This window comes from Ambystoma mexicanum, chromosome 8 (genome assembly GCF_040938575.1).
Source record: "Ambystoma mexicanum isolate Mex_15411 chromosome 8, UKY_AmexF1_1, whole genome shotgun sequence".
NCBI lineage: Eukaryota > Metazoa > Chordata > Amphibia > Caudata > Ambystomatidae > Ambystoma > Ambystoma mexicanum.
This window is the reverse complement of record NC_090929.1, coordinates 1,930,066-1,956,738: the sequence shown is the minus strand read 5'-3', so window position 1 is coordinate 1,956,738 and position 26,673 is coordinate 1,930,066. Positions and strand designations below refer to the sequence as shown.

General features: G+C 49.4%; 1 protein-coding gene across 2 annotated transcripts in view; it reads right to left on the bottom strand.

Moving 5' to 3' along the window:
• The window catches only part of COL27A1 (collagen type XXVII alpha 1 chain), a 1,990,256-nt gene that overhangs the window by 1,177,090 nt on the left and 786,493 nt on the right, over positions 1–26,673 (bottom strand). For both annotated transcript variants that reach the window (XM_069609095.1, XM_069609096.1), the window contains exon 13: positions 22,709–22,762. In XM_069609095.1, the coding sequence (XP_069465196.1) occupies positions 22,709–22,762 (54 nt within the window). The remainder of the gene's footprint in view (positions 1–22,708; positions 22,763–26,673) is intronic.

Sequence of the window (26,673 nt, the reverse complement as noted above, 5' to 3'; positions counted from 1 at the left end):
CCAGCCCAAGATCAAGCAATACCATTCCCAGCCTAAGACCAAGCAATACCATTCCCAGCCCAAGACCAAGCAGTACCATTACCAGCCCAAGATCAACCTACACCATTCCTAGACCAAGACCAAGCAATACCATTCACAGCCCAAGACCAAGCAATACCATTCCCAGCCCAAGACCAAGTAATAGCAATCCCTGCCCAAGACCAAGCAATACCATTCGCAACCCAAGACCACGCAAACCATTCCCAGGTCAAAACCAAGCAATACCATTCCCAGACCAAGACCAAGCAATACCATTCCGCACCCAATACCAAGCAATACCATTCCCAGCCCAAGATCAAGCAATACCATTCCCAGCCTAAGACCAAGCAATACCATTCCGCTCTCAAGACCAAGCAATACCATTCTCAGCCCAAGACCAAGCTATACCATTCCAGCCCAAGACCAGGCAATAGCATTCCCAGCCCAAGACCAAGCAATAGCATTCCCCGCAAAATACCAAGCAATACCATTCCCAGCCCAAGAACAAGCAATACAATTCCCAGCCCAAGAACAAGCAATACCATTCCCAGCCCAAGACCAAGCAATACCATTCCCAGCCCAAGACCAAGCAATACTATTCACCGCCCAAGACCAAGCAATACCATTCCCAACCCAAGACCAAGCAATACCATTCTCAGTCCAAGACCAAGCAATACCATTCCCAGCCCAAGACCAAGCACATTTCCCCACTCAAGACAAAGCAATACCATTCCCAGTGCAAGACCAAGCAATACCATTCCCAGCCCAAGACCAAGCAATACCATTCCCAGTCCAAGACCAAGCAATACCATTTTCAGCCCAAGAACACGCAATACCATTCCCCACCCAAGAACAAGCAATACTATTCCCCGCTCAAGACCAAGCAATACCATTACCAGCCCAAGGCCAAGCAATACCATTTTCAGTCCAAGACCAAGCAATACCAGTCCCCGCCCAAGACCAAGCAATACCATTACCAGCCCAAGATCAAGCTACACCATACCCAGACCAAGACGAAGCAGTACCATTCACAGCCCAAGACCAAGCACTACCATTCTCAGGCCAAGACCAAGTAATAACATTCTCCACCCAAGACGGAACAATACTGTGCCCCGCCCAAGACAGAGCATTACCATTCCCAGCCGAAGACCGAGCAATACCATTTATCGCCCAAGACCGAGCAATACCATTCCCAGCCCAAATCCCAGCAATGCCATTCCCAGCCCAAGACCGAATAATACCATACCCAGCCCAAGCCAAGAAACACCATTCCCAGCCCAAGACTAAGCAATACCATTCCCAGCCCCAGACCAAGCAATACCATTCCTAGGCCAAAACCAAGCAATACCATTCCCTGTCGAAGACCAAGCAATACCATTCCCTGCCCAAGACCACCATTGCCAGCCCAAGAAAAAGCAATACCATTTCCAGCCCAAGACCAAGCAATACCATTTCCAGCCCAAGACCAAGCAAGAGCATTCCCAGCCCAAGACCAAGCAATAGCAATCCCCGCCCAAGACCAAGCAATACCATTCCCAGCCCAAGACCAAGCAATACCATTCCCCGCCCAAGACCAAGCAATACCATTCCCTGTCCTAGACCACCATTCCCCGCCCAAGACCTAGCAATACCATTCCCAGCCCAAGACAAAGCAATACCATTCCCTGCCGAAGACCAAGCAATACCATTCCCTGCCCCAGACCAAGCAATACAATTCCTAGCCCAAAACCAAGCAATACCATTCCCTGTCGAAGACCAAGCAATCCCATTCCCTTCCCAAGACCACCATTGCCAGCCCAAGACAAAGCAATACCATTTAATGCCCAAGACCAAGCAATATCATTTCCAGCCCAAGACCAAGCAATAGCATTCCCCACCCAAGACCAAGCTACCATTCCCAGCCCAAGACCAAGCATTAACGTTACCAGCCCAAGACCAAGCAATAGAATACCCCGCCCAAGACCAAGCAATACCATTCCCAGCCCAAGACCAAGCAATATCATTCCCAGCCCCAGACCAAGCAATACCATTCCCAGCCCAAGACCCAGCAATACCATTCCCTGCCCTAGACCACCATTCCCAGCCCAAGACCAAGCAATACCATTCCCAGCCCAAGACCAAGCAATACCATTCCCTGTCGAAGACCAGGCAATACCATTCCCTGCCCTAGACCACCATTCCCAGCCCAAGACCAAGTAATAACATTTCCAGCCCAAGACAAAGCAATACCATTCTCAGCCCAAGACCAAGCAATACCATTCTCAGCCCAAGACCAAGCAATACCATTCCTCGTCCAAGACCAAGAATAACATTGCCAACCCAAGACAAAGCAATACCATTCCCAGCCCAAGACCGAGCAATACCATTCCCAGCCCAAGACCAAGCAATACCATTCCCAGCCCAAGGCCAAGCAATCCCATTCCCAGCCCAAGGCCAAGCAATAGCAATCCCCGCCCAAGACCAAGCAATATCATTCCCAGCACAAGACCAAGCAATACCATTCCCCGCCCAAGACCCAGCAGTACCATTCCCTGTCCTAGACCACCATTCCCAGCCCAAGACCAAGCAATACCATTCCCAGCCCAAGACCAAGCAATAACATTGCCAGCCCAAAACAAAGCAATACCATTTTCAGCCCAAGACAAAGCAATACCATTCCCAGCCCAAGACCAAGCAATACCATTCTCAGCCCAAGACCAAGCAATACCATTCCTCGTCCAAGACCAAGCAATACCATTCCCAGCCCAAGACCAAGCAATACCTTTCCCAGCCCAAGGTCAAGCAATATCATTCCCAGCCCAAGACCAAGCAATACCATTCCCAGCCAAGACAAGCAATACCATTCTCTGCCCAAGAAAAAGCAATACCATTCACAGCACCAGACCAAGCAATACCATTCTCAGTCCAAGACCAAGCAATACCATTCTCAGCCCAAGAACACGCAATACCATTCCCCGCCCAAGAACAAGCAATACCATTCCCCGCCCCAGACCAAGCAATACAATCACCAGCCCAAGACCAAGCAATACCATTCCCCGCTCAAGACCAAGCAATACAATTCCCGGTCCAAGACCAAGCAATACCATTCTCAGCCCAAGACCAAGCAATACCATTCTCAGCCCAAGACCAAGCAAAACCATTCCTCGTCCAAGAACAAGCAATACCATTACCAGCCCAAGACCATGCAGTACCATTCCCTGCCCAAGACCAAGCAATACCAATTCCCACCTAAGACCAAGCAATACCATTCCCAGCCCAAGACCAAGCAATACCATTCGCAGCCTAAGACCAAGCTATAACATTCCCAGCCCAAGACCAAGCAATACCATTCACCACCCAAGACCAAGCAATACCATTCCCAGCCCAAGAACAAGCAATACCATTCCCAGCCCAAGACCAAGCAATAACATTCCCAGTCCAGGACCAAGCAATACCATTCCCAGCCCAAGACCAAGCAATACCATTCCCAGCCCAAGACCAAGCAATACCATTCCCCAACCAAGACCAAGCAATAACATTCCCCTCCCAAGACCAAGCAATACCATTCCCAGCCCAAGACCACCGTTCCCAGCCCAAGACCAAGCAAATAACATTCCCCACTCAAGACAAAGCAATACCATTCCCAGTGCAAGACCAAGCAAAACCATTCCCAGCCCAAGACCAAGCAATACCATTCCCAGTCCAAGACCAAGCAATACCATTTTCAGCCCAAGACCAAGAAATACCATTCACAGCCCAAGACCAAGCAATACCATTCTCAGTCCAAGACCAAGCAATACCATTCTCAGCCCAAGAACACGCAATACCATTCCCCGCCCAAGAACAAGCAATACCATTCCCCGCCCAAGACCAAGCAATACCATTACCAGCCCAAGACCAAGCAATACCATTCCCAGTCCAAGACCAAGCAATACCATTCTCAGCCCAAGAACAAGCAATACCATTCCCAGTCCAAGACCAAGCAATACCATTCTCAGCACAAGACCAAGCAATACCATTCACAGCCCAAGACCAAGCAATACCATTCCCAGTGCAAGACCAAGCAATACCATTCCCAGCCCAAGACCAAGCAATACCATTTTCAGCCCAAGACCAAGCAATACCATTCCCAGCCCAAGACCGAGCAATACCATTCTCAGTCCAAGACCAAGCAATACCAGTCCCTGCCCAAGACCAAGCAATACCATTACCAGCCCAAGATCAAGCTACACCATTCCCAGACCAAGCAATAACATTCACAACCCAGGTCCAAGCACTACCATTCCCAGCCCAAGACCAAGTAATAACATTCTCCACCCAAGACCGAACAATACCGTGCCCCGCCCAAGACAGAACAATACCATTCCCAGCCGAAGACCGAGCAATACCATTTCCCACCCAAGATCGAGCAATACCATTCCCCGCCCAAGACCCAGCAGTACCATTCCCTGTCCTAGACCACCATTCCCAGCCCAAGACCAAGCAATACCATTCCCAGCCCAAGATCAAGCAATACCATTCCCTGCCGAAGACCAAGCAATACCATTCCCTGCCCAGACCACCATTCCCAGCCCAAGACCAAGCAATAACATTGCCAGCCCAAGACAAAGCAATACCATTTCCAGCCCAAGACAAAGCAATACCATTCCCAGCCCAAGACCCAGCAATACCATTCTCAGCCCAAGACCAAGCAATACCATTCCTGGTCCAAGACCAATCAATACCATTCCCAGCCCAAGACCAAGCAATACCATTCCCAGCCCAAGGTCAAGCAATACCATTCCCAGCCCAAGACCAAGCAATACCATTCCCAGCACAATACCAAGTAATAGCATTCCCCGCCCAAGACCAAGCAATACCTTTGCACGCCCACGACCAAGCAATACCATTCCCAGCTCAAGACCAAGCAATACCATTCCCAGCCAAGACCAAGCAATACCATTCTCAGCCCAAGAACAAGCAATACCATTCACAGCCCAAGACCAAGCAATACCATTCCCAGCTCAAGACCAAGCAATACCATTCTCAGTCCAAGACCAAGAAATACCATTCTCAGCCCAAGAACACGCAATACCATTCCCCGCCCAAGAACAAGCAATGCCATTCCCCGCCCAACACCAAGCAATACCATTACCAGCCCAAGACCAAGCAATACCATTCCCCGCCCAAGACCAAGCAATACCATTCTCAGCCCAAGACCAAGCAATACCATTCCCAGCCCAAGAACAAGCAATACCATTCCCAGCCCAAGGCCAAGCAATAACATTCCCAGTCCAGGACCAAGCAATACCATTCCCAGCCCAAGACCAAGCAATACCATTCCCAGCCCAATACCAAGCAATACCATTCCCCAACCAAGACAAAGCAATAACATTCCCCTCCCAAGACCAAGCAATACCATTCCCAGCCCAAGACCACCGTTCCCAGCCCAAGACCAAGCAAATAACATTCCCCACTCAAGACAAAGCAATACCATTCCCAGTGCAAGACCAAGCAAAACCATTCCCAGCCCAATACCAAGCAATACCATTCCCAGACCAAGACCAAGCAAAAACATTCCCAGTCCAAGACCAAGCAATACCATTCTCAGCCCAAGACCAAGCATTACCATTCACAGCCCAAGACCAAGCAATACCATTCCCAGTGCAAGAGTAAGCAATACCATTCCCAGCCCAAGACCAAGCAATACCATTTTCAGCCCCAGACCAAGCAACACCATTACCAGCCCAAGACCAAGCAATACCATTCTCAGTCCAAGACCAAGCACTACCAGTCCCCGCCCAAGACCAAGCAATACCATTACCAGCCCAAGATCAAGCTACACCATTCCCAGACCAATACCAAGTAATAACATTTACAGCCCAAGTCCAAGCACTACCATTCCCAGCCCAAGACCAAGTAATAACATTCTCCACCAAGACCGAACAATACCATGCCCCGCCCAAGACAGAGCAATACCATTCCCAGCCGAAGACCGAGCAATACCATTTCCCACCCAAGATCGAGCAATACCATTCCCCGCCCAAGACCCAGCAGTACCATTCCCTGTCCTAGACCACCAGTCCCAGCCCAAGACCAAGCAATACTATTCCCAACCCAAGACCAAGCAATACCATTCTCAGTCCAAGACCAAGCAATACCATTCCCAGCCCAAGACCTAGCACATTTCCCCACTCAAGACAAAGCAATACCATTCCCAGTGCAAGACCAAGCAATACCATTCCCAGCCCAAGACCAAGCAATACCATTCCCAGTCCAAGAACAAGCAATACCATTTTCAGCCCAAGAACACGCAATACCATTCCCCACCCAAGAACAAGCAATACTATTCCCCGCTCAAGACCAAGCAATACCATTACCAGCCCAAGATCAAGCATTACCATTCCCAGCCTAAGACCAAGCAATACCATTCCGCTCTCAAGACCAAGCAATACCATTCTCAGCCCAAGACCAAGCTATACCATTCCAGCCCAAGACCAGGCAATAGCATTCCCAGCCCAAGACCAAGCAATAGCATTCCCCGCAAAATACCAAGCAATACCATTCCCAGCCCAAGAACAAGCAATACAATTCCCAGCCCAAGAACAAGCAATACCATTCCCAGCCCAAGACCAAGCAATACCATTCCCAGCCCAAGACCAAGCAATACTATTCACCGCCCAAGACCAAGCAATACCATTCCCAACCCAAGACCAAGCAATACCATTCTCAGTCCAAGACCAAGCAATACCATTCCCAGCCCAAGACCAAGCAATACCATTACCAGCCCAAGATCAAGCAATACCATTCCCAGCCCAAGACCAAGCAATACCATTACCAGCCCAAGATCAAGCAATACCATTCCCAGCCCAAGACCAAGCAATACTATTCACCGCCCAAGACCAAGCAATACCATTCCCAACCCAAGACGAAGCAATACCATTCTCAGTCCAAGACCAAGCAATACCATTACCAGCCCAAGATCAAGCAATACCATTCCCAGCCTAAGACCAAGCAATACCATTCCGCTCTCAAGACCAAGCAATACCATTCTCAGCCCAAGACCAAGCTATACCATTCCAGCCCAAGACCAGGCAATAGCATTCCCAGCCCAAGACCAAGCAATAGCATTCCCCGCAAAATACCAAGCAATACCATTCCCAGCCCAAGAACAAGCAATACAATTCAAGCCCAAGAACAAGCAATACCATTCCCAGCCCAAGAACAAGCAATACCATTCCCAGCCCAAGACCAAGCAATACTATTCACCGCCCAAGACCAAGCAATACCATTCCCAACCCAAGACCAAGCAATACCATTCTCAGTCCAAGACCAAGCAATACCATTCCCAGCCCAAGACCAAGCACATTTCCCCACTCAAGACAAAGCAATACCATTCCCAGTGCAAGACCAAGCAATACCATTCCCAGCCCAAGACCAAGCAATACCATTCCCAGTCCAAGACCAAGCAATACCATTTTCAGCCCAAGAACACGCAATACCATTCCCCACCCAAGAACAAGCAATACTATTCCCCGCTCAAGACCAAGCAATACCATTACCAGCCCAAGGCCAAGCAATACCATTTTCAGTCCAAGACCAAGCAATACCAGTCCCCGCCCAAGACCAAGCAATACCATTACCAGCCCAAGATCAAGCTACACCATACCCAGACCAAGACGAAGCAGTACCATTCACAGCCCAAGACCAAGCACTACCATTCTCAGGCCAAGACCAAGTAATAACATTCTCCACCCAAGACCGAACAATACTGTGCCCCGCCCAAGACAGAGCATTACCATTCCCAGCCGAAGACCGAGCAATACCATTTATCGCCCAAGACCGAGCAATACCATTCCCAGCCCAAATCCCAGCAATGCCATTCCCAGCCCAAGACCGAATAATACCATACCCAGCCCAAGCCAAGAAACACCATTCCCAGCCCAAGACTAAGCAATACCATTCCCAGCCCCAGACCAAGCAATACCATTCCTAGGCCAAAACCAAGCAATACCATTCCCTGTCGAAGACCAAGCAATATCATTCCCTGCCCAAGACCACCATTGCCAGCCCAAGAAAAAGCAATACCATTTCCAGCCCAAGACCAAGCAATACCATTTCCAGCCCAAGACCAAGCAAGAGCATTCCCAGCCCAAGACCAAGCAATAGCAATCCCCGCCCAAGACCAAGCAATACCATTCCCAGCCCAAGACCAAGCAATACCATTCCCCGCCCAAGACCAAGCAATACCATTCCCAGCCCAAGACAAAGCAATACCATTCCCTGCCGAAGACCAAGCAATACCATTCCCTGCCCCAGACCAAGCAATACAATTCCTAGCCCAAAACCAAGCAATACCATTCCCTGTCGAAGACCAAGCAATCCCATTCCCTTCCCAAGACCACCATTGCCAGCCCAAGACAAAGCAATACCATTTAAAGCCCAAGACCAAGCAATATCATTTCCAGCCCAAGACCAAGCAATAGCATTCCCCACCCAAGACCAAGCTACCATTCCCAGCCCAAGACCAAGCAATAGAATACCCCGCCCAAGACCAAGCAATACCATTCCCAGCCCAAGACCAAGCAATATCATTCCCAGCCCCAGACCAAGCAATACCATTCCCAGCCCAAGACCCAGCAATACCATTCCCTGCCCTAGACCACCATTCCCAGCCCAAGACCAAGCAATACCATTCCCAGCCCAAGACCAAGCAATACCATTCCCTGTCGAAGACCAGGCAATACCATTCCCTGCCCTAGACCACCATTCCCAGCCCAAGACCAAGTAATAACATTTCCAGCCCAAGACAAAGCAATACCATTCTCAGCCCAAGACCAAGCAATACCATTCTCAGCCCAAGACCAAGCAATACCATTCCTCGTCCAAGACCAAGAATAACATTGCCAACCCAAGACAAAGCAATACCATTCCCAGCCCAAGACCGAGCAATACCATTCCCAGCCCAAGACCAAGCAATACCATTCCCAGCCCAAGGCCAAGCAATCCCATTCCCAGCCCAAGGCCAAGCAATAGCAATCCCCGCCCAAGACCAAGCAATATCATTCCCAGCACAAGACCAAGCAATACCATTCCCCGCCCAAGACCCAGCAGTACCATTCCCTGTCCTAGACCACCATTCCCAGCCCAAGACCAAGCAATACCATTCCCAGCCCAAGACCAAGCAATAACATTGCCAGCCCAAAACAAAGCAATACCATTTTCAGCCCAAGACAAAGCAATACCATTCCCAGCCCAAGACCAAGCAATACCATTCTCAGCCCAAGACCAAGCAATATCATTCCTCGTCCAAGACCAAGCAATACCATTCCCAGCCCAAGACCAAGCAATACCTTTCCCAGCCCAAGGTCAAGCAATATCATTCCCAGCCCAAGACCAAGCAATACCTTTCCCAGCCCAAGGTCAAGCAATATCATTCCCAGCCCAAGGTCAAGCAATACCATTCTCTGCCCAAGAAAAAGCAATACCATTCACAGCACCAGACCAAGCAATACCATTCTCAGTCCAAGACCAAGCAATACCATTCTCAGCCCAAGAACACGCAATACCATTCCCCGCCCAAGAACAAGCAATACCATTCCCCGCCCCAGACCAAGCAATACAATCACCAGCCCAAGACCAAGCAATACCATTCCCCGCTCAAGACCAAGCAATACAATTCCCGGTCCAAGACCAAGCAATACCATTCTCAGCCCAAGACCAAGCAATACCATTCTCAGCCCAAGACCAAGCAAAACCATTCCTCGTCCAAGAACAAGCAATACCATTACCAGCCCAAGACCAAGCAGTACCATTCCCTGCCCAAGACCAAGCAATACCAATTCCCACCTAAGACCAAGCAATACCATTCCCAGCCCAAGACCAAGCAATACCATTCGCAGCCTAAGACCAAGCGATAACATTCCCAGCCCAAGACCAAGCAATACCATTCACCACCCAAGACCAAGCAATACCATTCCCAGCCCAAGAACAAGCAATACCATTCCCAGCCCAAGACCAAGCAATAACATTCCCAGTCCAGGACCAAGCAATACCATTCCCAGCCCAAGACCAAGCAATACCATTCCCAGCCCAAGACCAAGCAATACCATTCCCCAACCAAGACCAAGCAATAACATTCCCCTCCCAAGACCAAGCAATACCATTCCCAGCCCAAGACCACCGTTCCCAGCCCAAGACCAAGCAAATAACATTCCCCACTCAAGACAAAGCAATACCATTCCCAGTGCAAGACCAAGCAAAACCATTCCCAGCCCAAGACCAAGCAATACCATTCCCAGTCCAAGACCAAGCAATACCATTTTCAGCCCAAGACCAAGAAATACCATTCACAGCCCAAGACCAAGCAATACCATTCTCAGTCCAAGACCAAGCAATACCATTCTCAGCCCAAGAACACGCAATACCATTCCCCGCCCAAGAACAAGCAATACCATTCCCCGCCAAAGACCAAGCAATACCATTACCAGCCAAAACCAAGCAATACCATTCCCCGCCCAAGACCAAGCAATACCATTCTCAGCCCAAGACCAAGCAATACCATTCCCAGCCCAATACCAAGCAATACCATTCCCAGTCCAAGACCAAGCAATACCATTCCCAGTCCAAGACCAAGCAATACCATTCCCAGTCCAAGACCAAGCAATACCATTCCCCGCCCAAGAACAAGCAATACCATTCCCCGCCAAAGACCAAGCAATACCATTACCAGCCAAAACCAAGCAATACCATTCCCCGCCCAAGACCAAGCAATACCATTCTCAGCCCAAGACCAAGCAATACCATTCCCAGCCCAATACCAAGCAATACCATTCCCAGTCCAAGACCAAGCAATACCATTCCCAGTCCAAGACCAAGCAATACCATTCTCAGCACAAGAACAAGCAATACCATTCCCCGCCAAAGACCAAGCAATACCATTACCAGCCAAAACCAAGCAATACCATTCCCCGCCCAAGACCAAGCAATACCATTACCAGCCCAAGACCAAGCAATACCATTCCCAGTCCAAGACCAAGCAATACCATTCTCAGCCCAAGAACAAGCAATACCATTCCCAGTCCAAGACCAAGCAATACCATTCTCAGCACAAGACCAAGCAGTACCATTCACAGCCCAAGACCAAGCAATACCATTCCCAGTGCAAGACCAAGCAATACCATTCCCAGCCCAAGACCAAGCAATACCATTTTCAGCCCAAGACCAAGCAATACCATTCCCAGCCCAAGACCGAGCAATACCATTCTCAGTCCAAGACCAAGCAATACCAGTCCCTGCCCAAGACCAAGCAATACCATTACCAGCCCAAGATCAAGCTACACCATTCCCAGACCAAGCAATAACATTCACAACCCAGGTCCAAGCACTACCATTCCCAGCCCAAGACCAAGTAATAACATTCTCCACCCAAGACCGAACAATACCGTGCCCCGCCCAAGACAGAACAATACCATTCCCAGCCGAAGACCGAGCAATACCATTTCCCACCCAAGATCGAGCAATACCATTCCCCGCCCAAGACCCAGCAGTACCATTCCCTGTCCTAGACCACCATTCCCAGCCCAAGACCAAGCAATACCATTCCCAGCCCAAGATCAAGCAATACCATTCCCTGCCGAAGACCAAGCAATACCATTCCCTGCCCAGACCACCATTCCCAGCCCAAGACCAAGCAATAACATTGCCAGCCCAAGACAAAGCAATACCATTTCCAGCCCAAGACAAAGCAATACCATTCCCAGCCCAAGACCCAGCAATACCATTCTCAGCCCAAGACCAAGCAATACCATTCCTGGTCCAAGACCAATCAATACCATTCCCAGCCCAAGACCAAGCAATACCATTCCCAGCCCAAGGTCAAGCAATACCATTCCCAGCCCAAGACCAAGCAATACCATTCCCAGCACAATACCAAGTAATAGCATTCCCCGCCCAAGACCAAGCAATACCTTTGCACGCCCACGACCAAGCAATACCATTCCCAGCTCAAGACCAAGCAATACCATTCCCAGCCAAGACCAAGCAATACCATTCTCAGCCCAAGAACAAGCAATACCATTCACAGCCCAAGACCAAGCAATACCATTCTCAGTCCAAGACCAAGAAATACCATTCTCAGCCCAAGAACACGCAATACCATTCCCCGCCCAAGAACAAGCAATGCCATTCCCCGCCCAACACCAAGCAATACCATTACCAGCCCAAGACCAAGCAATACCATTCCCCGCCCAAGACCAAGCAATACCATTCTCAGCCCAAGACCAAGCAATACCATTCCCAGCCCAAGAACAAGCGATACCATTCCCAGCCCAAGGCCAAGCAATAACATTCCCAGTCCAGGACCAAGCAATACCATTCCCAGCCCAAGACCAAGCAATACCATTCCCAGCCCAATACCAAGCAATACCATTCCCCAACCAAGACAAAGCAATAACATTCCCCTCCCAAGACCAAGCAATACCATTCCCAGCCCAAGACCACCGTTCCCAGCCCAAGACCAAGCAAATAACATTCCCCACTCAAGACAAAGCAATACCATTCCCAGTGCAAGACCAAGCAAAACCATTCCCAGCCCAATACCAAGCAATACCATTCCCAGACCAAGACCAAGCAAAAACATTCCCAGTCCAAGACCAAGCAATACCATTCTCAGCCCAAGGCCAAGCATTACCATTCACAGCCCAAGACCAAGCAATACCATTCCCAGTGCAAGACTAAGCAATACCATTCCCAGCCCAAGACCAAGCAATACCATTTTCAGCCCCAGACCAAGCAACACCATTACCAGCCCAAGACCAAGCAATACCATTCTCAGTCCAAGACCAAGCACTACCAGTCCCCGCCCAAGACCAAGCAATACCATTACCAGCCCAAGATCAAGCTACACCATTCCCAGACCAATACCAAGTAATAACATTTACAGCCCAAGTCCAAGCACTACCATTCCCAGCCCAAGACCAAGTAATAACATTCTCCACCAAGACCGAACAATACCATGCCCCGCCCAAGATAGAGCAATACCATTCCCAGCCGAAGACCGAGCAATACCATTTCCCACCCAAGATCGAGCAATACCATTCCCCGCCCAAGACCCAGCAGTACCATTCCCTGTCCTAGACCACCAGTCCCAGCCCAAGACCAAGCAATACTATTCCCAACCCAAGACCAAGCAATACCATTCCCTGCCGAAGACCAAGCAATACCATTGCCTGCCCTAGACCACCATTCCCAGCCCAAGACCAAGCAATAATATTGCCAGCCCAAGACAAAGCAATACCATTTCCAGCCCAAGACAAAGCAATACCATTCCCAGCCCAAGACCAAGCAATACCATTCTCAGCCCAAGACCAAGCAATACCATTCCTCGTCCAAGACCAATCAATACCATTCCCAGCCCAAGACCAAGCAATACCATTCCCAGCCCAAGGTCAAGCAATACCATTCCCAGCCCAAGACCAAGCAATACCATTCCCAGCACAATACCAAGTAATAGCATTCCCCGCCCAAGACCAAGCAATACCTTTGCCCGCCCAAGACCAAGCAATACCATTCCCAGCTCAAGACCAAGCAATACCATTCCCAGCCAAGACCAAGCAATACCATTCTCAGCCCAAGAACAAGCAATACCATTCACAGCCCCAGACCAAGCAATACCATTCTCAGTCCAACACCAAGCAATACCATTCTCAGCCCAAGAACACGCAATACCATTCCCCGCCCAAGAACAAGCAATACCATTCCCCGCCCAACACCAAGCAATACCATTACCTGCCCAAGACCAAGCAATACCATTCCCCGCCCAAGACCAAACAATACCATTCTCAGCCCAAGACCAAGCAATACCATTCCCAGTCCAAGACCAAGCAATACCATTCTCAGCCGAAGACCAAGCAATACCATTCTCAGCCCAAGACCAACCAATACCATTCCTCGTCCAAGACCAAGCAATACCATTACCAGCCCAAGACCAAGCAGTACCATTCCCTGCCTAAGACCAAGCAATACCATTTCCAGCCCAAGACCAAGCAATACCATTCCCAGTCCAAGATCAAGCAATACCATTCCCAGCCCAAGAACACGCAATACCATTCCCAGCCCAAGACCAAACAATACCATCCCCCCCCAGACCAAGCAATACCATTCCCAGCCCAAGACCACTGTTCCCAGCCCAAGACCAAGCAAATAACATTCCCCACTCAAGTCAAAGCAATACCATTCCCAGTGCAAGACCAAGCAATACCATTCCCAGTCCAAGGCCAAGCAATACAATTTTCAGCCCAAGACCAAGAAATACTATTCACAGCCCAAGACCAAGCAATACCATTCCCCTCCCAAGAACAAGCAATACCATTCCCCGCCCAAGACCAAGCAATACAATTACCAGCCCAAGACCAAGCAGTACCATTCCCTGCCCAAGACCAAGCAATACCATTTCCAGCCCAAGACCAAGCAATACCATTCCCAGTCCAATATCAAGCAATACCATTCCCAGCCCAAGACCAAGCAATACCATTCCCTGCCTAAGACCAAGCAATACCATTCCCAGCCCAAGACCAAGCAATACCATTCACCACCCAAGACCAAGCAATACCATTCCCAGCCCAAGAACAAGCAATACCATTCCCAGCCCAAGACCAAGCAATAGCATTCCCAGTCCAGGAACAAGCAATACCATTCCCAGCCCAAGACCAAGCAATACCATTCCCAGCCTAAGACCAAGCAATACCATTTCCAGCCCAAGACCAAGCAATACCATTCCCCACCCAAGACCAAGCAATACCATTCCCCCCCCCAAGACCAAGCAATACCATTCCCAGCCCAAGACCACCGTTCCCAGCCCAAGACCAAGCAAATAACAATCCCCACTCAAGACAAAGCAATACCATTCCCAGTGCAAGACCAAGCAAAACCATTCCCAGCCCGAGACCAAGCAATACCATTCCCAGTCCAAGACCAGGCAATACCATTCTCAGCCCAAGAACACGCAATACCATTCCCCGCCCAAGAACAAGCAATACCATTCCCCGCCCAAGATCAAGCAATACCATTACCAGCCCAAGACCAAGCAATACCATTCTCAGCCCAAGACCAAGAAATACCATTCACTGCCCAAGACCAAGCAATACAATTCTCAGTCCAAGACCAGGCAATACCATTCTCAGCCCAAGAACACGCAATACCATTCCCCGCCCAAGAACAAGCAATACCATTGCCCGCCCAAGATCAAGCAATACCATTACCAGCCCAAGACCAAGCAATACCATTCTCAGCCCAAGACCAAGCAATACCATTCCCAGCCCAAGACCAAGCAATACCATTCCCAGTCCAAGACCAAGCAATACCATTCTCAGCCCAAGACCAAGCAATACCATTCTCAGCCCAAGACCAAGCAATACCATTCCCAGCCCAAGACCAAGCAATACCATTCCCAGTCCAAGAGCAAGCAATACCATTCTCAGCCCAAGACCAAGCAATACCATTCTCAGTCCAAGACCAAGCAATACCAGTCCTCGTCCAAGACCAATCAATACCATTCCCAGCCCAAGACCAAGCAACACCATTCCCAGCCCAAGGTCAAGCAATACCGTTCCCAGCCCAAGACCAAGCAATACCATTCCCAGCACAATACCAAGTAATAGCATTCCCCGCCCAAGACCAAGCAATACCTTTGCCCGCCCAAGACCAAGCAATACCATTCCCAGCTCAAGACCAAGCAATACCATTCCCAGCCAAGACCAAGCAATACCATTCTCAGCCCAAGAACAAGCAATACCATTCACAGCCCAAGACTAAAGCAATACCATTCTCAGTCCAAGACCAAGCAATACCATTCTCAGCCCAAGAACACGCAATACCATTCCCCGGCCAAGAACAAGCAATACCATTTCCCGCCCAACACCAAGCAATACCATTACCAGCCCAAGACCAAGCAATACCATTCCCCGCCCAAGACCAAACAATACCATTCTCAGCCCAAGACCAAGCAATACCATTCCCAGTCCAAGACCAAGCAATACCATTCTCAGCCGAAGACCAAGCAATACCATTCTCAGCCCAAGACCAACCAATAACATGCCTCGTACAAGACCAAGCAATACCATTACCAGCCCAGGACCAAGCAGTACCATTCCCTGCCTAAGACCAAGCAATACCATTTCCAGCCCAAGACCAAGCAATACCATTCCCAGTCCAAGATCAAGCAATACCATTCCCAGCCCAAGAACAAGCAATACCATTCCCAGCCCAAGACCAAACAATACCACCCCCCCCCAGACCAAGCAATACCATTCCCAGCCCAAGACCAAGCAAATAACATTCCCCACTCAAGTCAAAGCAATACCTTTCCCAGTGCAAGACCAAGCAATACCATTCCCAGTCCAAGACCAAGAAATACCATTTTCAGCCCAAGACCAAGAAATACCATTCACAGCCCAAGACCAAGCAATACCATTCCCCTCCCAAGAACAAGCAATACCATTCCCCGCCCAAGACCAAGCAATACCATTACCAGCCCAAGACCAAGCAGTACCATTCCCTGCCCAAGACCAAGCAATACCATTTCCAGCCCAAGACCAAGCAATACCATTCCCAGTCCAAGATCAAGCAATACCATTCCCAGCCCAAGACCAAGCAATACCATTCCCAGCCCAAGACCAAGCAATACCATTCCCAGCCCAAGACCAAGCAATACCATTCACCACCCAAGACCAAGCAATACCATTCCCAGCCCAAGAACAAGCAATACCATTCCCAGCCCAAGACCAAGCAATACCATTCCCAGTCCAGGAACAAGCAATACCATTCCCAGCCCAAGACCAAGCAATACCATTCCCAGCCTAAGACCAAGCAATACCATTCCCAGCCCAAGACCAAGCAATACCATTCCCCACCCAAGACCAAGCAATACCATTCCCCCCCCAAGACCAAGCAATACCATTCCCAGCCCAAGACCACCGTTCCCAGCCCAAGACCAAGCAAATAACATTCCCCACTCAAGACAAAGCAATACCATTCCCAGTGCAAGACCAAGAAAAACCATTCCCAGCCCAAGACCAAGCAATACCATTCCCAGTCCAAGACCAAGCAATACCATTTTCAGCCCAAGCCCAAGAAAAACCATTCCCAGCCCAAGACCAAGCAATACCATTCCCAGTCCAAGACCAAGCAATACCATTTTCAGCCCAAGCCCAAGAAATACCATTCACTGCCCAAGACCAGGCAATACCATTCTCAGCCCAAGAACACGCAATACCATTCCCCGCCCAAGAACAAGCAATACCATTCCCCGCCTGGGGGGGCATTCCGAGCCGGCGAGCCCCCCCAGGCTTCAGTTAAGTGCATCAGGGAGTGTAGGTGGGGTTGGAGGGTGTATCCAGCCATTTACTACGGTGCGACTGCCACAGTTGGATTGTTTTCTGTGCACTACTCATCCGTATGCAACACCATTCTCAGCCCAAGACCATTCTCAGCCCAAGACCAAGCAATACCATTCCCTGCCCAAGACCAAGCAATACCATTCCCAGTCCAAGACCAAGCAATACCATTCTCAGCCCAAGACCAAGCAATACCATTCACAGCCCAAGACCAAGCAATACCATTCCCAGTGCAAGACCAAGCAATACCATTCCCAGCCCAAGACCAAGCAATACCATTTTCAGCCCAAGACCAAGCAATACCATTCCCAGTCCTAGACCAAGCAATACCATTCTCAGTCCAAGACCAAGCAATACCAGTCCCCGCCCAAGACCAAGCAATACCATTACCAGCCCAAGATCACGCTACACCATTCCCAGACCAAGACCAAGCAATAACATTCACAGCCCAAGTCGAAGCACTACCAATCCTAGCCCAAGACCAAGTAATAACCTTCTCCACCCAAGAACGAACAATACCGAACAATACCGTGCCCCGCCCAAGACAGAGCAATACCATTCCCAGCCGAAGACCGAGCAATACCATTTCCCACCCAAGACCGAGCAATACCATTCCCAGCCCAAATCCCAGCAATGCCATTCCCAGCCCAAGACCGAGCAATACCATGCCTAGCCCAAGCCAAGAAACACCATTCCCAGCCCAAGACTAAGCAATACCATTCCCAGCCCCAGACCAGCCAATACCATTCCTAGCCCAAAACCAAGCAATACCATTCCCTGTCGAAGACCAAGCAATACCATTCCCTTCCCAAGACCACCATTGCCAGCCCAAGACAAAGCAATACCATTTCCAGCCCAAGACCAAGCAATCCCATTTCCAGCCCACAACCAAGCAATAGCATTCCCCACCCAAGACCAAGCAATACCATTCCCAGCCCAAGACCAAGCATTAACGTTACCAGCCCAAGACCAAGCAATACCATTCCCAGCCCAATACCAAGTAATAGCATTCCCCGCCCAAGACAAAGCAATACCTTTGCCCGCCCAAGACCAAGCAATACCATTCCCAGCCCAAGACCAAGCAATACCATTCCCAGCCAAGACCAAGCAATACCATTCCCAGCCCAAGATCAAGCAATACCATTCCCAGCCCAAGACCAAGCATTAACATTCCCCGCCCAAGACCAAGCAACACCATTCCCAGCCCAAGACCAAGTAATAGCATTCCCCACCCAAGACCAAACAATACCATTCCCAGCCCAGACCAAGTAATAGCATTCCCCGCCCAAGACCAAGCAATACCATTCCCAGCCCACGAGCAATAATATCATTCCCCGCCCAAGACCAAGCAATACCATTCCCAGCCCAAGATCAAGCAATACCATTCCCAGCCCAAGACCAAGCATTAACATTCCCCGCCCAAGACCAAGCAATACCATTCCCAGCCCAAGACCAAGCATTAACATTCCCCGTCCAAGACCAAGCAATACCATTCCCAGCCCAAGACCAAGTAATAGCATTCCCCGCCCAAGACCAAGCAATACCAATCCCAGCCCAAGACCAAGCAATACCATTCCCAGCCCAAGACCAAGCAATACCATTCTCAGCCCAATAACAAGCAATACCATTCCCAGCCCAAGACCAAGCAATACCATTCTCAGCCCAAGACCAAGCAATACTATTCCTCGTCCAAGACCAAGCAATACCATTACCTGCCCAAGACCAAGCAATACCATTCCCAGCCCAAGACCAAGCAATACCATTCCCATCCTGAGACCAAGCAATACCATTCCCAGCCCAAGACCAAGCAATACCATTCCCAGCCCAAGACCAAGCAACACCATTCCCAGCCCAAGACCAAGCAATACCATTCCCAGCCCAAGACCAAGCAATACCATTCCCCACCCAAGATCAAGCAATACCATTCCCAGCCCAAGACCAAGCAATACCATTCACAGCCCAAGACCAAGCAATACCATTCCCAGTGCAAGACCAAGCAATACCATTCCCAGCCCAAGACCAAGCAATACCATTTTCAGCCCAAGACCAAGCAATACCATTCCCAGCCCTAGACCAAGCAATACCATTCTCAGTCCAAGACCAAGCAATACCAGTCCCCGCCCAAGACCAAGCAATACCATTACCAGCCCAAGATCACGCTACACCATTCCCAGACCAAGACCAAGCAATAACATTCACAGCCCAAGTCGAAGCACTACATTTCCTAGCCCAAGACCAAGTAATAACCTTCTCCACCCAAGAACGAACAATACCGTGCCCCGCCCAAGACAGAGCAATACCATTCCCAGCCGAAGACCGAGCAATACCATTTCCCACTCAAGACCGAGCAATACCATTCCCAGCCCAAATCCCAGCAATGCCATTCCCAGCCCAAGACCGAGCAATACCATGCCTAGCCCAAGCAAAGAAACACCATTCCCAGACCAAGACTAAGCAATACCATTCCCAGCCCCAGACCAGCCAATACCATTCCTAGCCCAAAACCAAGCAATACCATTCCCTGTCGAAGACCAAGCAATACCATTCCCTTCCCAAGACCATCATTGCCAGCCCAAGACAAAGCAATACCATTTCCAGCCCAAGACCAAGCAATCCCATTTCCAGCCCACGACCAAGCAATAGCATTCCCCACCCAAGACCAAGCAATACCATTCCCAGCCCAAGACCAAGCATTAACGTTACCAGCCCAAGACCAAGCAATACCATTCCAAGCCCAATACCAAGTAATAGCATTCCCCGCCCAAGACAAAGCAATACCTTTGCCCGCCCAAGACCAAGCAATACCATTCCCAGCCCAAGACCAAGCAATACCATTCCCAGCCAAGACCAAGCAATACCATTCCCAGCCCAAGATCAAGCAATACCATTCCCAGCCCAAGACCAAGCATTAACATTCCCCGCCCAAGACCAAGCAATACCATTCCCAGCCCAAGACCAAGTAATAGCATTCCCCACCCAAGACCAAACAATACCATTCCCAGCCCAAGACCAAGTAATAGCATTCCCCGCCCAAGACCAAGCAATACCATTCCCAGCCCAAGACCAATAATATCATTCCCCGCCCAAGACCAAGCAATACCATTCCCAGCCCAGGACCAAGCATTAACATTCCCCGCCCAAGACCAAGCAATACCATTCCCAGCCCAGGACCAAGCATTAACATTCCCCACCCAAGACCAAGCAATACCATTCCCAGCCCAAGACCAAGTAATAGCATTCCCCGCCCAAGACCAAGCAATACCAATCCCAGCCCAAGACCAAGCAATACCATTCCCAGCCCAAGACCAAGCAATACCATTCCCAGCCCAAAACCAAGCAATACTATTCCTCGTCCAAGACCAAGCAATACCATTCTCAGCCCAAGACCAAGCAATACCATTCCCCACCCAAGACCAAGCAGTACCATTCCCTGCCTAAGACCAAGCAGTACCATTCCCTGCCTAAGACCAGGCAATACCATTCCCAGCCCAAGACCAAGCAACACCATTCCCAGCCCAAGACCAAGCAATACCATTCCCATCCTGAGACCAAGCAATACCATTCCCATCCTGAGACCAAGCAATACCATTCCCAGCCCAAGACCAAGCAATACCATTCCCAGCCCAAGACCAAGCAACACCATTCCCAGCCCAAGACCAAGCAATACCATTCCCAGCCCAAGACCAAGCAATACCATTCCCCACCCAAGATCAAGCAATACCATTCCCAGCCCAAGACCAGGCAATACCATTCCCTGTCAGTCGCTGAAGTCCAGCAATCTGCGACGAAACGCAGATGAGGGACCGTATGCCTCGTAGCAACTTGGAGGCAAGAGCACGTTGGATGAATGGTGTACAGAGAGCCTGTGTAACGTGCAGAGCACAGGAAGAAGCCAGAGACCCTAGATCCGGCTGACAAAGGAGAAAATAAGCATCGTCAGAGCAGCTTGCCAACATCCATCAAACCCGACGCCAAAGTCCTGTCCACAGCCTACAGGAGAACTGAAGAGGCCAGCAAGCTCACAAGAGGCAAACACAGAACGTACCTTCCAGGGGGGTGGAAGGAAACAAACACAGGAACCAGGAACATCTGAAGTGCCAGATATATCAGCTTGGGCTAAGAAAGATAAGGTAAATTGGACCAGAGTCGTACTGTGGGTGTCAACACCCGGACACAAACAACTTTTGAGTGGAAAGGAACCTTTTGAAATATGAAGCCAATTTCCATGCAGACCCAAGTACCATTCTCCAGTAGGAAGTAAAGACTCAAAAGACCCCACATTTAACATTGTCATCAGGCCAACTCCTGAAAGGGAGCTTGAGAATCAAAGACAGAAGTGGGTGGTGGTCAGATACCAGAAACCCAAAGCCAGAGTACAGTGTGGGGGTCAGATACCAGCCACCCTAAGTGAGAGTACAGTGTGGGGATCAGATACCAGCCACCCAAAGCCAGAGTACAGTGCGGGGGTCAGATACCAGCCACCCAAAGCAGGAGTACAGTGTGGGGGTCAACCACCAGCCGCCTGAAGCCAGAGTACTGTGTGGGGGTCAGATACCAGCCACCTGAAGTCAGAATACTCTGTGGGTGTCAGATACCAGCCACCCGAAGCCAGAGTACAGTGAAAAAAACATTCTCAAGACAAATGGCATTGGCCATCATTCCGAGTAGGGTGGTAAGGTATACTGGGCACTGGTAAGGAGACTCGTGCCGGTAACCCCTTACCGCCCTACTATGAGGTCCCATCCTTAACGCCTGTTCTGACCAGGCGTTATGGACGGGACCCGTTAAGGGACCTGGGCGCAAATAACGGGCTTGGCATACACCAGCCCGTTATTTGCGCCCTCCCCATTCCCATTGAGCCCTATGGGGGCTCAAATGGGAATGAGGAATGGTTTGCTAAATGGGGACTTACCGTCCCTCCAAGGTCGGAATCGACCGGTAAGTCCCCATTGAACCAAACCGGAGTCGGTACCGGTATGGGAGGCAGTCATGGCGCAAATAGCGCCATGACTACCACCATACTCGGAATGAGGGCCATTGTCTAGTTGTGGTGGTAGGGGAAGAATAGGCTATACTAGGTTTTGGAAAGAGAACGGAATGTATGTGAGACGCCCGACAAGCACCTATTTGTTATTTCCTTTGAACCTAAAGAATCTCCATTGTGGAGATAAGGGCTAGTTGAGGTTTTCCTCTCTGTAATAAACACCCTTGAAACATGTCTTCTTGTTCGTCTTCTATATCGGACTTATCACAATGCCTAAACGCTAAATATACTTCCACACATGTAAAGGCAGTCCTAAGTAGCAGATAGAAAGAAATTAAACTTGTGTGTAACTTACAGGGTTTCCATCACTGCCTGGTACACCCCTCTCCCCGAAATCTCCAGGAAAACCCTGCAAAAAATGAAAGAAAAGCATCTGCGTTTGTAAAGCCTGGAAAAAAGTTTTTTGACTAATGGAACAGATTATCACTTCTTTGCCATCATTGCCACAATGTGCATCATACATCCTGAAACCCACTCCTGGGAACACAGGGGTGGACTGCCCTGTATTCTATGAGGGTGATGGGAGTGGTCACCCATGACTGTATATCTGCAATGGGGAGGTCTCTCTGGGTGTATTGAATAGATGAGTCTCTTGTTGTGAAAGTGGGACGGGAATTATGTGACAGGGTGATGAGAGTTGTTTCTAATGTGATGAGGATGGTGTGTGGCTCCCACTATATGGACTGATAGGGATGGTCTCTGTTTATATTTAAGGGATGTGGATAGTCTGTAGTTGTATAGATGTGATGGAAATTGTGTATTTGGTGTTAAGGGGATGGTATAGGCGTGATGACAAAGGTGTGATGGGGATGGAAAGACAGTGATGAGGATTGTGTGCATCTACCACATTATGGAGAGATGTGGATAGCCTGTATCTCACTGTATGGGTGTGAAGAATTCAACCATCCGCACGGGGAGTGCATGCTGCCCTGGGCTTTCTCGATTTTTTGATAATGAAAATGAATGATGGGAGATCAACCTCTGAAAATGTGTGAGGCCCTTCCACACACATTTCCTCTGCTCGCTGCATGAAATTCATATTCACGGTTTATTGTATGACACGTAAGATCTGCGCCTAGATGTGGCTTTCTGCTTGGTTCCCCCATGGGATTTGCGCTATATAAAATCCAAATCCAAACCAAAAACTCCAGGAGGACACAGCCCACACGGCCGTCTTCCCCTGTCATATTCAGCTGGAATGTGACAGCCACGGGTACATCAAAACATCTCAAGAAGGGGGAAGGCACACCATCCTCTGTCCATGGGCAGCCTAATTAAAATATCAAAGCCTCCATGGATATGCTTTCCTATTGTTTAGTTCGGCTGGTGGCAGTACATAGTAATGAGAGATAGTTGAGGCAAGTCTTGCCGAAAAGACAACAGGAAGGCCGGATAACACCCCTTTGGTATGCAATGTGTCAACTTGAAGCTTGTTCCCACCCCTCTGTAAGAAAGGCATTGAAAAGCATGTTTGGGTCCACTATTTACCGTAGGCAAACCCCTGTAGTGCGGACCCCTTACAGAGGGGAGAAGTATGTGATATGAGAGAGACAGGAAGTCTACTCTCATCACAAACCTCAAGGGAGACCTGCACTTTAATCAAGAGTCACAGAGGGCTCAGTTAACCAGAGAGACACTTTGATCTACAACAGACAGGAAGATGGGTGGGACTTGGGTATATGTTGTCACCTCTTGCCTTTACAGTTGCAGAGCACTCTGCTCCTGACCTCATGCATACCAGAAGATTGCTTGAGGGGACCCAGGATTGGTTCATCAAGGTAGGCTTAGCCTGCACCAATCTATGGGGCCCATTTGGCTTTAAAAGAAGGCTGAACCCCTCCCTTAGCAGATCATCTGACAAATTCAAAAGGAGTAAGAAGGACTCATTTGGACCCAGGCTGAAGGTACAGTCTACCTTACATATTCCACCAGTGAAGGAAGCCCAGGAGTTCCAAGAGGGAAGCAAGATCCCTCCCCTAAACATCTCTCAGGGAACAGAGGGAGATACCGGACTCAGAGGACCCATCCAGTAGCTCCAGAACTGGTACCCAGCCAGCACACAGCGTGCCCTGCTAGGTTCTGCCCGCAAGCTTCCTATGTGGGAAGTGCCGGAGAGTATCTGAACTAAGGACAAGGCTGTTGCCTGCAAACACTCTCCTAAGATTTGGGCCATCCACTTTGAAAGGACGTCCCAAGCCCTGTGAAAAAGCTAGGAGGAGTGCTACACAAGCATCAACCAGCGCCCATCTTTTAAGGACATTTTTGAGATGGTCGAGAGCTTGAACCGCAACCGGCTGCACTGCTCACTTTTGTCACGCCAGAGTTGCCAGAGCCGTTCGAGACGCCTCGACCATCATTCCAGATCTTGCAACCAGCCCAGAGATGATTCTTGACAGAGGCTGCTGTGTAGGCCAGCCTGCAGCAATCCGCCCAGCCTCGCTTGTCGAACTGCCTGCCGCCTGATAAGCGCAGCTGTCTCCTGTCTCAAACTCTGTCTTAGGAGCTGCCAGGTGGCCTGGAACCGCCTCGATGCTGTTGAGCATCAAGAACTTCTTAAGCACCAGGTACATTGTGGTTCTGCCCCCTAGTCCTTCTGTGAAGGCCCTTAGCGAGAGTTACGTCCCTTTGCCCCTTGGTGCAGAAACCAAATAACCTTAAACAGTAAGACTAATTACTTTACCAACTACCCTCCTATCAGTATCCAGAGTGCATCCCTTTCTTTCGTGAAACTGTCTGTCCTCTGTGTACCTTTACAGGGTGGGTTGTATTTTGTAGTTTGCTAGGACTGTCTGTTGTAGTAATAATAAAGTACATATTATTATACAACCTTGACTGGACAGCACCTTATATCATTGGGTAAAAATTGTATTTTCGCTGTGTTTCCACTAACCAACGATCCAAGATCTTGCAGAGATAAGCCTGCCGTTCTGTCCATGTTACCAAAATTGGACAAGGAGGTTTATAATTGACTTGCGTTCCAATCTGTTCGGATCCCTTCTGGTGTACTAGAGGTGTGGGGCTGATTGATGGTTTAGAAACCGATGTTCATCTCTGGACCACTGGTGCACCGGCAGTGGATTCGTCACAATGGGTGTGCTGGGAGATTCCTTCACCCAGTACTAGAGTGTGAAGGGTGGTCTCTGGGTTTCTGACTTTTTGATGAGGTGGCGCTGATCTTGGGACAGGATGGTGGTGCTTGACTGTATAGAAGCACTACATGTATGTATGTGCATGCGAGGGGTTCTCTATGTGGGAATGTGTTGCATGTATGTGTGTGAGCAGGGTAGTCGATAGGAGGGACAATGGCCTCACTTTTGGGGATGTGGGACTTGAGGAGGAACACTTGTGGGAAGAAGTACTGGCACTTTGTGTGTGTGTGTGTGTGTGCAGGAAGGGTAGAGGGAGGTAGACCCACATTGGAGCTTCCAATGGCCACCAGCCAGCATGGACGTGTTTGGCTACACTGGTATGGGATGTTTTTCGAGCACTATGGCAAAACCAAAACAATGTGTTCTTAAGTGGCCATATAAGCCTACATTGGTGGTGCAGCAGGTCTGGATGGGGTTTTCCTACAGTAGCATGGCATGCTTTTTGCTGGTATTAGTGGCAAAGTCAACAGTAGTAGGTTCTTATTTGGGGAATCTGGCATATATTTGTGAAACTAGCATGTATGTGTATGGACACAGCCAGCATGAAAATGTTTTTACACTGACTGAATACTGGCATATATTGTGGGCAAAGGTATCATGAAAATGCATTGAACATTCTGCTGTGCCCTATGAGTGGCTTGGCATTCACTAAAAGCTTTCATGCTGCACCCTACAAAACTGATTGCAAACTAACTGGCGTTTTACTCATTTTGTAACACAAAAGGTTTGTTAATATGCATCATTTTCACCCATTACTTTAAAACGTTTATTGAAGGGGAGACCGTCATTGAACAGTCTTTGGTTGGCTCCAGTACCCTCATTACACTTAGTCGCTCCCACATATTCGGAAGGAAGGTTCACGCTCCTCCAAATAAAGAACCCGCCACATAGGGATGGTGCAGCAGGAGAGCTCATGTAACATGCAGGGACGTCATTTCACCAAAATGCCAGGGGCAGCGGAAGTGACACCACACGACCCTTGACCCCTGATGACATCACAGGAAGTGATGTCATTTGACCCCACCCTGAAGTGACATCCCGGTGAGCGATGGAGCACAACCTTTCACCCCTTGACAAAACAGGAAGTGCCATCACATAGCATGGCTCCTAA